Below are 13,559 nucleotides of genomic sequence, written 5' to 3' on the forward strand. Positions count from 1 at the left end.
TAACGCGTTCCTGATTTTGGCATAATAACTAGTTACCGTGCTCGTTACCACAATAATAACGTAGTTACTGTAACGCGTTACTTAACAACGCATTAGTCCCAACACTGGTGTTAACACAAATAAATCAGATGGATGTTTCTCTGAAAGAATGCAAATAAGCCTACTTTCCAAAAGCTTGGACTATGTCCTTCAACGCTCCTTCTAATGTTGAACACATCCTGAGGGAAGGACACCAGCCAGTGATCAATATGTTGAATTAGCAGATAAAATTATCCACGAACCTCCATGACTGCAACAATGCAACGCATCATCAAACATCCCACTGTTACCAACATCCTCACACACAGGTGCTAAAAAAAACCATCACATCAATCTTTGCTAACCAAAATTCAATTTCAATATTTCTGTGACATTATACAATATTACCAGTAGATATATTCTAAACTATGATGAAACTATGAAATCATAGAAAAATATTTATCTCCAAATAAAACAGCTTCTGTTCAGCGTGGATGCATCCCAGTCATTGTTACACACCCTGGTGAATAAGAGAATGCAGGAGATTTGATGAGGGAGTAGAGAGCACGGGGAGGGTGTTTCGTCAAACTGACAATTCAGATAAAAAAGGCAGTGGAAATAAGCAGAGAGCTGGTGCATAACACTTTTTTTACACTTACATTGGCCCTTAAAAGCCTTCAGCTTTTCCACCACCTTCCTCCCTCCACCCTCCTTATCCTCTCACCGACCCTACCACGGACAATTTCTCTCTGCAGGGTTTGTCTCCTTTCTGCTTCACTTCCCTGACATTACAACCCTGCCACCCCTCGCTTCTCCCACTACACTATGTAATTATGATAATTGCTCATATGGGTTAGAGGAAATTGAATTTCCCATTTCCCTCTGGTTCCTTTATCCCACCAGTTTCTCTTTGTGCTGCCTCCTCATCAGCTTGCCGCTCGCAGGCTGGAGTCTGCTGTGTGATGTGATCAGATATATTGGATGGTTATATATGTGTATCTTTGGGATGTTTCCAGTGAAAACATCATTACTGACCATCAAACTGACTCCCCAGTGGGATGTAAAACATGTGAGAGAAGGAAAAACAAATACCACATCAAAGTATAAAGAAAATCTGGAATCATTTAAAGATGAGCTTTCAAATAAATTAAAAGTATTTAGAGAATGAACCATCTGATTCAAAATTCAAAAAATCTTCCATCCACAGAACTACTAAACCTGGGTATGGAACCATCCAAGAAAGGTGTTCCTGAGTCACACTTCAGCACTGTTTCCTACAGTAGCTGCTCCAGAAAATAGTTGCTGTGAATGCTATGGAGCTCTCAAGGCCAGGGGAGTTCAATTATTCAAAACAGGTCTGACGAAAGTCTTGCTCGGCTGACAGGTTGCTGCAGCTGAATCAAACAGCTCTGCCATACTGCCGTCAGCTGAAAAAGCCTCCATCCCCAGAGTCAGCTTTTCAGGAATGGAGAGTGGAGGAAAAAAAATAAATGGCACAGCTTAATTTTCCTGATTGCTTGTTACGCAGCTAATGCTGACGGTCTGTGCACCAAGGAACTCACCCAGAGAAAGAAGGGGTTAGGCTTGAAATACTGGATTTATTGGTGAGTATGTTTAAATGAACAATTTACATATTAATATTACGAGCATGCTTTTAAAGGATAATACAAATTTGGTAAACCTCAACACCTTTTTAAAACAAAAGTTCTTTCTGTTGTCGACTAAAACACAGGGTTTGGGTTTATATCATCAACAAGGCTTGATCATATTATCTTGATTTCTGGCCTGTGCCTCTGCCAGTTTTATTTCCAAGGCTCTAGATAAATCCTACAAAACGCAAAAAGCCTATCACAGAGGAAACATTTAACATTAAACTGATTACTTTATGAGTCAAGAGGAAATTTCCAAAGAACAACGTAGGACTTAAAACCAAGCTGATTCTATGATTGGACATCCTTTTAACAATGTCAGTGCAATCCCAGATCTCACATATCAATTTGTTGAGTGCAGTACAGTGCTACTTCTCATTAATGGATAGCCAAATTAAAATCCCCTTGGCCCCTCTTGATTTTCCCTCAACCAGAGAGATCCTACCATTGTGCAATGGGACATACTAGTTTCCTAAAATAACTCCCAAACCATCAACGAATCCTCATTTACTGCCCTTTACAGATTTTCAGACCCTGTAACAATTCCATTACGGTGGGTATAAATGAAGTTTACGTGAAATATACAAGCTTGTCTGTCCTCACGAGAAGTTACCTGAAAGTTCTGATATTTTTAAAGACAAAAATCTGTGCCATTCAAACTAAAGAAATATGGTCTGGAAAGAGGACGTTCCCATGACGACAGCACACTGATTTCTAAGGGCAAAAATACAAAATCACATGAAGAAACCAACAGGCTTCTGTGTTAAGGGCCAATCAAGCCATAATTGTATGGGAGGCATTAAATGCAGAGTCTTGCATTTTCTGCCAGTCTATTGAGTGCTGGGAGGCGACTGAGCCGGAACGTGTCATGTGCAGTAATAAACCGTGCCAAACTGAGGCCTGACTAATGTGCAGAAAGGAAGAATACACCCTTTAGCTCTCGACTTAATGGTATGCTTTTCCACCTGACTTCTCGCTTTGACTGTGATGCCGGAGAAAGATGAGAAACACTTTGGAGGCCTGTTAAACATTTGCTTGGTACCAATGTATTTTTCATAAGGGGGGAGGAGAACAGGTTTGGGGTAACGCATTTCGCTCAGTACTCTGCAACAGTTTGTAGCCTGCTTCTTTTAGGATAACAGCCAGGACGTTATTTTCATGTAATCAGCACCCAATGAGGCTGATTTTCCTCCAGCAGTTGTTCACTGCACAACTGTAGGTCAGAAATGCCGTACTTTGTGCCTCTTAAATCAAGTTGTCATCAGTGACAACCCCAACACTAACTCCTAATTCATAGTTACACATTTATAGACCAGAGGCATAAAATCCATGTAAATATTTTGTGGGGATTAAGCAGAATAAGGAGGAAGAATTTGCGCCATTTCTTTTTTTTTGATCAAGTTGATTTTGTAGATGTTTCAGGTGTGTATAAGCACATCTCATCAACCACACAACCACAGAGTTCAGCATGGAAGAACATTTGTTGTGTCACAATCGCCTCTCTGAAATGATTTCTCTCTTCCTCAGATGTGGTCCCAACTCTTTCAACAAGCACTCAAACTGCCGTACTGACATTCTCAAATAAGTACGAAAGCAGCCGTGATACAGCTTCAACTCCTGGATTAAACCATGAAATTCTCCCTGCAGCTGTCTTCTATTGAGAACGGGATGAACCCAGAATCTCAGTTTCTCCCGTTTTTGGTTTAGTAAAATCAGGACTAGCTCACCATCGCTTGATATCGACTCCATTTTGTTCACAGTGTGTTTTTGAGGGACAAATTTTTCGCAATTATTCAGTGTCTATATAGGTTACCTGGCATGTTCACATCTGGAAAATTCTGAATTTCATGGCGTTTTTACGCAACACATTCAGTGCGTAATGGCCTGAATCTTGATTATGTGAATATCTAATTTTGTGTTTGTACGTCTGTTTCAGCTTCTCTGAAGCAGTGTTTCCCATGTTTCACATACTTCACTTTAGAAAAATCACGCGGCACACCACCAAACAAAAATGTCATTTTGAGCACTACTCATGCTAGGGCCTTCATCTGGGTTGGAATTTTCAGACTGACTACTTTTTCTTTTCAGATATTTATCTATTGCTATTAGGCGCTGCATCGTGACTATTATCTCACTGCTTCTTCATCTTCTTCTTCTGTTTTACTGGAAGTTGGCAACCCATTTAATTAGAGCAAGTAGTTGCACTGCCCTCTAGTGGAAGAGAATGTAATTGTGCTTAGAATACTAATCAGTAGGGATGGGTACCGGTGTCCGGTTCTGACATAAACGGTAGTAACCAGACCGAAAAGCAGCGCACATTTCGGTGCTTTAATTCGGTGCTTTTTTTTCCTGAGCTGTGATACACTTCTAGCCAATCATTTTACGTTTCCCAGGATAGTAGGCGGGGCCAGGTACGTACGTTCAGTTAGAGCAGAGCTACAGATTAAAAATGCCCAAGGCGAAGCGGTCAAAAGTCTGGCTGTACTTCACAGCAAAATATGCAAACTCAGCAGCCTGCAACAAGTGCTTTAAGCTGATACTGTGATACTGTCAAAGGAGGTAACACCTCGAATCCGATGAAACAGCTGGCGACGCATAGCGTTTTTTTTTAAAAGCCGAGAAATGCGCCGTATTTGATAGCTTGCTGCGAGACCTCACACTGTACACGTTGGGTGGGTTGCCAGTTATCGGACCCGGAGCAACATCCCCCAAAAACCCGAAGAATAGAGTCCTGGCCCCTAGCCCTGCCAGTGTAGCAGAAATGATGACTGATGATGATGCAGCAGAAGCCGTTCTTCTCTGCGTGAGTCGCTTAATGTTGTTCGAGTGTAATTTACGTTGAGTAGGCTAACCACGTTATTACATTAATGCATGTAAGGTGAACTAGCAAACATCATCATAGCTACATGCGGCTGTCCTCTTGTTTGATGGCAGATACTCACTTCACCCTGGACAAAAAGGCTAAAATGACCAAAGAAAAAGTGGAAAACAGCTAAACATGAGAGGTTTCTGGACAAAGTTTGTGTTTTTTTTCCATTGTTTAAGCACTGCTTCCAGCCAAGAGTGATACCATATATGCCCCATAGCTGCAGAAAAGGCTAACATTGTTATCTTTTTACAAAAAAACAAACAAACAGCTGAACATGAGAGGTTTTTGGACAAAGTTTGTGTTCTTCATTCTTTTAGCACCGGTTCGAGCACCGTTTAAGCACCGGCACCGTTTCAAAAGTACCGATTTGGCACCGGTATCGGATAAAACCTAAACGATACCCATCCCTACTAATCAGGTGGAACCAGATAATCTTCCATCGCACACCGGATCATTTCCTTATGGCACGCTTATGTGCGTGCCCAAACATAGGCGTTTCCCAACCACTGTGTGGTTGGGAAACGCTGCTCTAAAGAGCTGGCATGGAAAGTTTACCGAGGTTTGGAGGGTTTGTTTTAGCCACATGCAAAAAGGTCAGGTTTAGAGGCTAATCTCAAAATACTAAATGAGGTTTATATATTCAGCCTGAATATACCAGCAGTAACCATACATTATATAAATGATCAGTTACATAATTGTTCTGTAGCTTACAGCTTGAAGGATTTGGAAAAGTACACATCTCCATGTTAAAATTACCCCTAGTCTGTGGAGCTGGTGCATAAGTGGGTGGGTTAATACACAAAGTCATACAATGAATATCATTATTTGCTTTTAAAATGTCATTTTTAGCAGAGGCTGTTAAATTTGAATTCTTAAAGAAAGACACGAGAACAGCAATACTTTTACTTTTTTTTCTCACTTTTCAGTCTAGTTTTGTTCATTCAAAAATGCATTAAGTTTGGATTTTCTTCACTCTAAGTATAGTGCATTAATTCCATGGCTTATCTATAATATTTACTTATCTATAATGAAAGGTAACTGCTCACTGTAATCACTCAGCCACTGCTGTTAAGTAGCTCAGCTAATAAAACGCCTATATTCGTCAGGCCAAATATTAGCTTATTCCAGACATGTGCCCATTACATAGTTTGTCCTCCAGGAAAGATAAACATAACATAAAGTGACGTCCTAATCAATGTGTATGTCTTGATAATATTTGTTCAACAACAATGAGAAATGTAGCATAGACACGCTTGGAAGTAGGGATAAAATAAAAAGGGCCAGTTGTTACCAGTCAAAAAACCTGTTTGCCTTTTGAAAGATGGAGAAAGAAGTTAGTCCCAATGTCTCACAGCAAAGGATGGGTTTAAACTGTCCTTTCCTTCTGTTACCAGTGAGGACAGATAGAGATTTGAAACAGTTCATTTCCAACTGTGTGCATGAATAATGATATACAATATGTCAATAGGCACCCTGTGTCTAATTTAGCACATTTTTAACCCTGTGAGGTGTTAGTCATCCTTGCTGATGCCCCTAACACTTTGCTGTCAGAACATACCATTTTTGTTTTTGTGTTGTTCACCTACGTTCTGACGAATGGCACAAATCAGAAACTATTTACAGCATTTTCTAAATTGTAGAAAATTGCAAAGGATACAGCAGCTGTACATTAGGGCCCAGTGACAAGCAGCTGTACCTGTAACACTACAAGATACACCCTGACTGCCCATTTTCTATCTATCCCTATGAGGCAGGTGTGTAAAATTAACTATTGATGATGACGAGTGATCAAGGATCCAGTTTTAGTATAAGCATACATAACTGCGGCGGAAATAAAACAAGATGAAGACTATAACTTTTGTGTAGTCACACTACGAAGACATTGCTTTCTAGCCACAAGGTTGTCTTGTATAATGAAAGGCTTAAGACCATCTAAATTCACCCTTTAATACCGAGATTTACAAAAGAATGCCTGCCATGATATTAAAATCTCACAGTGGATATATTTTTCTGAAGGTTTATAGTGAAATAATGTTTTTTAGTTGCATGAATCATTTTTGTTCTTGAAATGATGTAAGGTTTCCTAATGTGAAATTGCCACCCACTGAGCAAAGTTACTGTCATCAGTCTAAAGCTGCGGACAGTTTCTGCAGGTTATTACTGCTGTATGACAGCCTATTATCTCTCTATGACAGGCCATTAACTGCACAGAGGACTGGGAAATGAAACAGGAAGGAGGACAGAGAGAAGACAATGTGCTATCAACAAATCAAATGGACGGCCTTTACACTCCGCCAAAGTCAGCGAATACAGCACTGAGACTCAGAGGAGGCTGTACTTTGGTACTCTGGGCTCAGGATGGTGTGGATTTTTGCCCAAGTGCACCATTGAGTAAGCAACAGAGGGGAGTGCTTTCTAAAGTCAGCATGTTATTGTTGTTATATTAGAATTTCTATGCTCTTAAGTGATGTAAATAATTACTTCTGCTGTATTGGATTTATTGGCCCTTTGAACATTCCAACAATGCTTATGTTTAGTGTTTAATGTTTATGTCTTGGATGGTGAACTTATTTGGACAATCGTCTAAAGAAGGAAGCCTAATCACGTCACTGCTCTTCTGAAATAAGTCTGTACCTGAACCTTAGCATACCTGCTGGTTAGGTCCATCAGTTTGAAGACTGTGTTGGCACTGTGAGTGTCCAATAGATCAATAAGTCAACCACTCACTCTTGTCCTTGTTCCTCTAATCTACAATGTTAGCCTTTCAGCTTTTTCAGTGCTGCTCTGTATGCAAATATGTGCACTTTGAATCAGTAGTTTAACTGTAACTTCTGATTTACAGATGTCAGCTGCTCTACTTTATCGGCATTTGAACGATTTCAATAAATAAAGATTAAAAAATAAATAATGAAGAAAAAACATTGCATATTCTGTCCACTAGGGGACACTCTACCACGTCCCTGTTCGGAAAACACAGTTGGATTCCCACAGACAACAATCAGTTGTTCCAAGAGAGATGGGCAGAGCAAGTGAACAAGTGAATAAGTATACATAACAAATATTAGGGAAATCTGTTTGTTTCCTGTCTATGAAAGAACACACACACACATGTGTGTGTGTGTGTGTCATGTGGCACATTGGATTTTTAAATCACCATATTTTGGCATCGGTATTAGTCAGGTTCAAATTTCAATTAAATAGGCCTGACTTCTGCACTTATAACAATATATTGTTTAGAAATGAGGATATTTCTTACGGAGCCCCGCAGGGGACATGGGAGAAAAAAAATTAAGACGGACTTTTGCGAGATCTCGCAAAAGTAACTCGGGATCTCGCAAAACTTTTGCGAGATCTCGCAAAACTAACTCGGGATCTCGCAAAACTTTTAGCCGCATTCTTCGGACGCCGGCTCGAAGCCGACCGGGAGGTCGAGGCACGATGTGCCGGGAAAGCGGTGTTCCTCCCGGCTGTAGTAGGTCTCGACCTCCCGTTAGCTTCGAGCTGACGGGAAGAATGCAGCTAAAACTTTTGTGAGATCCCGAGTTTGTTTTGCGAGATCTCGCAAAAGTCCGTCTTAATTTTTTTTTCTCCCATGTCCCCTGCGGGGCTCCGTAATTTCTCGACGTGTTTGCAGTTCTAGTTTTTTTTCTGTTTATTTATTTTATTTAAATTCTGTATGGTGTAAATAATGAGCACAAATTACAGAAAATTACTCTACAAATATTTTTACTAATTTATTAACCTTCACTAAGTAATTTATTGAGCAAAAATTAACTGTTGCTTGGATCTGAAATGTGAATATTTGTTTGTTTTTAATAGATTTTACATCATTGCAAATTGTGTGCTTTTGGAGCTTGGACTGTTTGCCACAGAAAAAAGCAATTCAGAACTACATGAAGGGCTTTAGGAAATTGTGACGGGCAGTGGTAGTGATGGATACAGGAAAAGCCTTTCTAAGTAAACATACATTTGTTTTTTAAATTCTGCAGCGTGCCAGGAAATGTTCAGATAGAGAAAATCAATATACAAACGCATATGTGTATATAGAGTTGCACTATTCTGAATTTACTTCACAATGCTCTGCCTTCTAAAATTTCATTACTGGTACAAACTAAAGTAATTTTAGATTTGCAGTCAGTTATCAGTGATGGGCAGTAATCAGCGAGAGGGGCAATTAGAGGCATTCTTCCAGACTCTCATTTATGAGAGGACTGTTTTGTTGCTTATTATGCTTCTGTTGTTTTTGTCTTCATTACCTACGCACTTTGCTAAAGGAATACACCCAGGCTTCACTTTAAGGATGCCTGTTAAAAGAAACTCCCAAAGATACAAACAACAGTCATGCATCAGCACACTCTGGGATGTAGATGTTGTTCTGTATGGAGGTATCACTTTACTAGTCGAGAAGGTCAATACTGGCATATCATTAGGTCTGCTTCACAGTCCACATCTAGTCAAGGCAGTTCGATTTTCAGTGCCTCTTATTAGGGGAAATATTGCCTCAGAGCATTTTACATGAGATTATATGAAATATTTAATGTTGATATCCATCTAAGTAATTAAAAAAGTACACCTTCCTGAAATTCAAAATAACTCTCAAAGAGCTCCAAAAAAATCCAGAGCTAACTAAATTAATTCAGGGCTAACAGACAGAGGACTGCAGCACCACAGTCTCCATTCATTCTTCTCAACTCTCCGTCTTCCCATCCTTGTCTTTACTCCTTTCTTTTCATCTCGTTCATTTTCATCTTTTGGTAAAGTCTCTCTCATTTTGGACACAATCGCTTAAAACCAGAGCAGTTTTACCATTTTATCTAAGACTGAGGAAGGCTGGGGTCTGAAGCCCAGGCAGTGGGATCCTGTCAACATGAAGAACTGGAGGATTTAAAGAGCTTGGAAAGAAAAGCGACTGGACTTCTTTACGTTTTCTGAAGGTGTTTCACCTCTCATCCGAGAAGCTTCTTCACTGAAGTTGCTTTTCTTTCCAAGGATGACTGAGAACCTACACAGACAACTGGGGGACTTCTATTTGTGAAGGCTTGAATTCCTTTGCAGTAACACCACTAGGGGGAATTCCTGCGACCTTTCAGGGCTTGGCGCAAAGACAGTCGGATTTTTACCCTGAGAGTGAAGATGTACTGAGTAAAGGAGCTCACATCAAACCTAGGTAATACACAGATATCAGGTGACAAAGCAACGCAGTAGTTACGTAGTATTTAAAAGTTTATATTACGGAGATAGAGCTGTGTGGATGTTGTTGTCATGCAAACGTAAAACGACAGATTTTAGTGGAGAAAAGTCAGAGATGCTACTCCACACTTCTGCAGACCCACTCCACACTCACGATACTCGTGTGATGAAAGATAACTATGACGCAAAGTGACAACAAAGGCAAGGCATTACCTCCTCAAACAGCTCCAGGCTGTACGTGTTGTCATCATCCGCGAAGAAAACCACACCGGAGTCCCTCCTGCTCCGGTGCTGCCGGAGCCAAGTCAGAGCCGCATTCCTCTGTTCGGTGGCGCGTGGCATCCCGGCGCGCTTGAACCTCCGGGGAGTGAACACATGTAGGTGGGTATACGGCACTCCGCACCGGGCCAAGAACCGCGCAACCAGCTCCGTGCGCGCAGTCGAGTCCTCCACTACGATCCAGTGGAAGCGGGGCACCTGACGGAAGGCGTGGGACAGTCGGGTGAGCTCCGCTTTCTGCACAGGACGGCTGTAAGTGGGAGTGATGGCGTAGATAATCGGCAGGGCGGACTGGTTCTGAGAGCCACCAATCCCCGGTGCGCCGGTTCGGACGGCTCGCTGCGTCTTGCCGGTCCGACCGGGTGCTGGAGCCCGGATCGTTCTTTTACTGTCGATATCAATCATAATGATGACGATGAGGACCCAGGGCAGCAGGATGAAGAAACGGCTGAAAAACACAGATTTCATGGCTGGTATGAAGTTGCCGTGCGCGCGGTCTTTCTCACTCCATCGCAAACGGAAAGGCGAAGAACGACCGACCGCAACTCCAAGAAGCTCTTCCCTTACATCCACTGAGCTGATTCCCAACAACCCGCCCGCACACAGCAGCGTGCTGAGTCCATTGCAAACTATGTAAAGCACACAATCCTCCGCCGCTCTCCCCCCCCTGTCCCGGCGGGACCGTCTCTCCGGTGCCCCACTACTCCTCCTCTTCCCCCTCCTCTTCTCTCGGATGGGACTTGCGTGCTTCTTCGTCCTCCTACCCTCCTCCAGCTCTCTTGCTTTCTCACGGAAGCCTGGTTAAATTCCCATCACTCGTTCTTCAGTGCTTGTTTTCAGTAGAGAAAAGAAAAAACAAAACAAACAGGAGCAGCCGTACCTGGAGCGCGCTGTGATAAACCAGTGATGTAGGTGATGCGGGCAGACAAGGAGCATCACTTGGCGAGGACGAAGGAGCGCTGCTCCGAGTCTGAGGATAATAAGGCAGGAGGGGAGGAGCAGGTGCAGAGGAGGGGAAACGGGATAGAGGAGGGAACCTCGGGAGGGAGAGAGAAAGAGAGAGAGCGGGAGGGAGAGCGAGAGAGACCTTGTGCGCGTCAGTGTCCGCTGAGAATTAACCCAGCTCACACTGAGACACCCGGAGAAGAGACAGCGCAGGTTGTGTTTCTCATGCTGTGCTTGTCAAGCCCAGTTTCTCCAAGATAAAATAGAAGGACTTGATATGTGGACCCGTGGGACACCTTGAAGGAGTTAAAGAGACAAAATCATTTTACAAATCGACATAAAATTATTTCGATCTACCACCTATTTTCTTTAACTGGCCGTTTAGTGCATAAAAATGTGCATGTCAAATAAAAATAAAGAAGAAAAAACAGACTTCATCTCTTATCTTTTTGTAACCGTTAAAAAACAAAAACAACCCATCAGAATGGTAATAGTATGAATAGTGTAATAGTAAAATCTTAGAGGCGCGCTGACAGTTCATAATCTGTCATGAAATATTTCCTGATTGATATTCTGTCAGTGGATTTGTCATCTAATCGCTTCAGTATCGGTTGATGCTTGGGAAGTAATAGATCTGCTATTCATTGCGACCGTCATTAGAGGCCCAGTGATCATATTTCACCACAGGACACCCAGAAGGTTAATCTAATGATGCTTCCAGCCTCTACACTGTGATGATCTGTTGATGTTCCTTTCCCTTTGGCACCAAGGAATAATAGTCATTCCGTTTAATAAAAATGGAGATCATTTGTACAGGAGTAGATTTTCTGCTCTGCCACTTTTCAAACCAAAGACTTTTTGCAGAATCTTGTTATTGTCATAGAAAAATATTATTTATTGACTGGTATGGCTTTGGAGAAAATAGGACCACCTGGCAGTGAAGTGTCAAATGCAAAGGAGTGCAGGGATTTTAAAAAATGCATGAACTCCAGTCTACTTCTGAACACTGGAAACATGGAGGATTGAGGGGCTGTAACACATGCAATCCATGCTAAATTAGATGCTACAAGGATTTGTGCTATATCTGCCCTCAGATTTGCAGAGTAATATCAAATTTTATTATTTTGTATTTAAAAAAAAACTCAAGTAAATCATGTTTCCTATTTGGGCTTTGCTCAGTCTACCAACTTAACATGACACTGTTCTGATATTTTAAAGCTGCTTACCTCACAGGTCAATAAGACCTCAGCACGAGGCTACACAACAGCAGCCAGATAGAGTCCCGGCCTGAGTGACATGGGGAGCTGGGGTGGAAAACTATTATTGGCCTCAGCAAATGAATACACATTAAACAGGATAACTTTGTCTTGTTTGATGTTCTCATAAGCACAAAAACATTATTAATCTTTTCCTTCTAAAACAGCTACAAACCACCAATCAGAAATGTTCATTTGGTCTGACCATAAAACCTGTTTCTGTGAGCTGCTGCAACTTTAAGTCAAGCTTAAAGGTGTCCGTTTTGGAGCAGGGGCTTCTTTCTTGGTTGGCACCCTCACAGTCTGTGGTCATGTGAAACTTTTTGACGCTGGTGTTCCAGCTGTTTGCAGTGGCAGGCTTAATCCTTAGTGATTCCTGGGTTGTTCCTGAACATCCTAACCAGTCATCTGTCATCTGAGGGGACAGTTTGGGTCTTCTTCCAGATCTCAGCAAACTGGTGAAATAATCTGAATATTTTCTTCCTCATGTTCAGTTTTTTAAATGGATAATTATGGAATTTGCAGTTGTTTAGAAATGGTCCATTAAGTTTCTGGAATGGCCTTCCCAAAGCACTGACCTCAACCCTATTGAAAATTTGTGGACTATGTTTAAGAGCCAGGTCCCTGCCAGGAAACCAGCTAATATTAGTAAATCCTGCTAATTCCACCAAGAAGAGTGGTCAAACATCCAAAATTATGCCAGGAGCCTGTAAATGAAAGTGTCTGTCAGACGTGCAACTTGCTAACCACATAATTATATGTACACATTGAATCCTGTGTGGATTACAGAAAATCCTAAATAAATTCACCTTTATGCTCCCACTTCTTGTTTTCCGAGGATATTAAAGATATATGCGGTACAATCTAAGGAGCTTGGAATGACATGGATGACTGAGAACCTACACAGACATATGACGTATAATCGTTCCATCCTGGGAAACAAACAGTCCAAGGAAATCAATAAGAGCCCAAATTTGCTTCAACTTTTCCAGGGTGCCACAAAGGTGTTCCCAAGCCAGCCAAGAGTCATAATCAAAGTGACCAATGCTGGGCACAGTCACTACTCAGAGGAATGTCATTTCCTCCACCTGAATTTGCATTCTTCTACTTTAGGTCACTACACACGACTCGTGCCCACAGGTGACGGTGTAAACACAGACAGGCTGGTAAATAGAGTGCTTCATTTTCATGCTCTGCACTCTCTTCACAACAGACTGTTTGTGTTTGATGCCGTCCATCACAAACGCCTAAAGCCAGAAGGCCAAAGATGTTGTGCTGGGAACAACCAATCAAGATATTCATTACAAACTCTCACCTCTCTAGTGTTATTACCACCTATCTGATTTTACAAGG

At 41.6% G+C, this 13,559-nt stretch overlaps 1 protein-coding gene across 1 annotated transcript in view; it reads right to left on the reverse strand.

Annotated features, from left to right (window-relative positions):
• The window catches only part of b3gat2 (beta-1,3-glucuronyltransferase 2 (glucuronosyltransferase S)), a 68,575-nt gene extending 57,317 nt beyond the window's left edge, over positions 1-11,258 (reverse strand). Inside the window, exon 1 of the mRNA XM_005949415.2 lies at positions 9,940-11,258. Coding sequence (XP_005949477.1) covers positions 9,940-10,473 — 534 coding nt within the window. The 5' untranslated portion in view covers positions 10,474-11,258. The remainder of the gene's footprint in view (positions 1-9,939) is intronic.
• Between the last annotated feature and the right edge of the window lie 2,301 nt (positions 11,259-13,559).

The sequence above is a fragment of the Haplochromis burtoni genome, unplaced genomic scaffold (genome assembly GCF_018398535.1).
Source record: "Haplochromis burtoni strain Fernald_Lab_line unplaced genomic scaffold, NCSU_Asbu1 Contig_664, whole genome shotgun sequence".
NCBI classification, from domain to species: Eukaryota; Metazoa; Chordata; class Actinopteri; order Cichliformes; family Cichlidae; genus Haplochromis; species Haplochromis burtoni.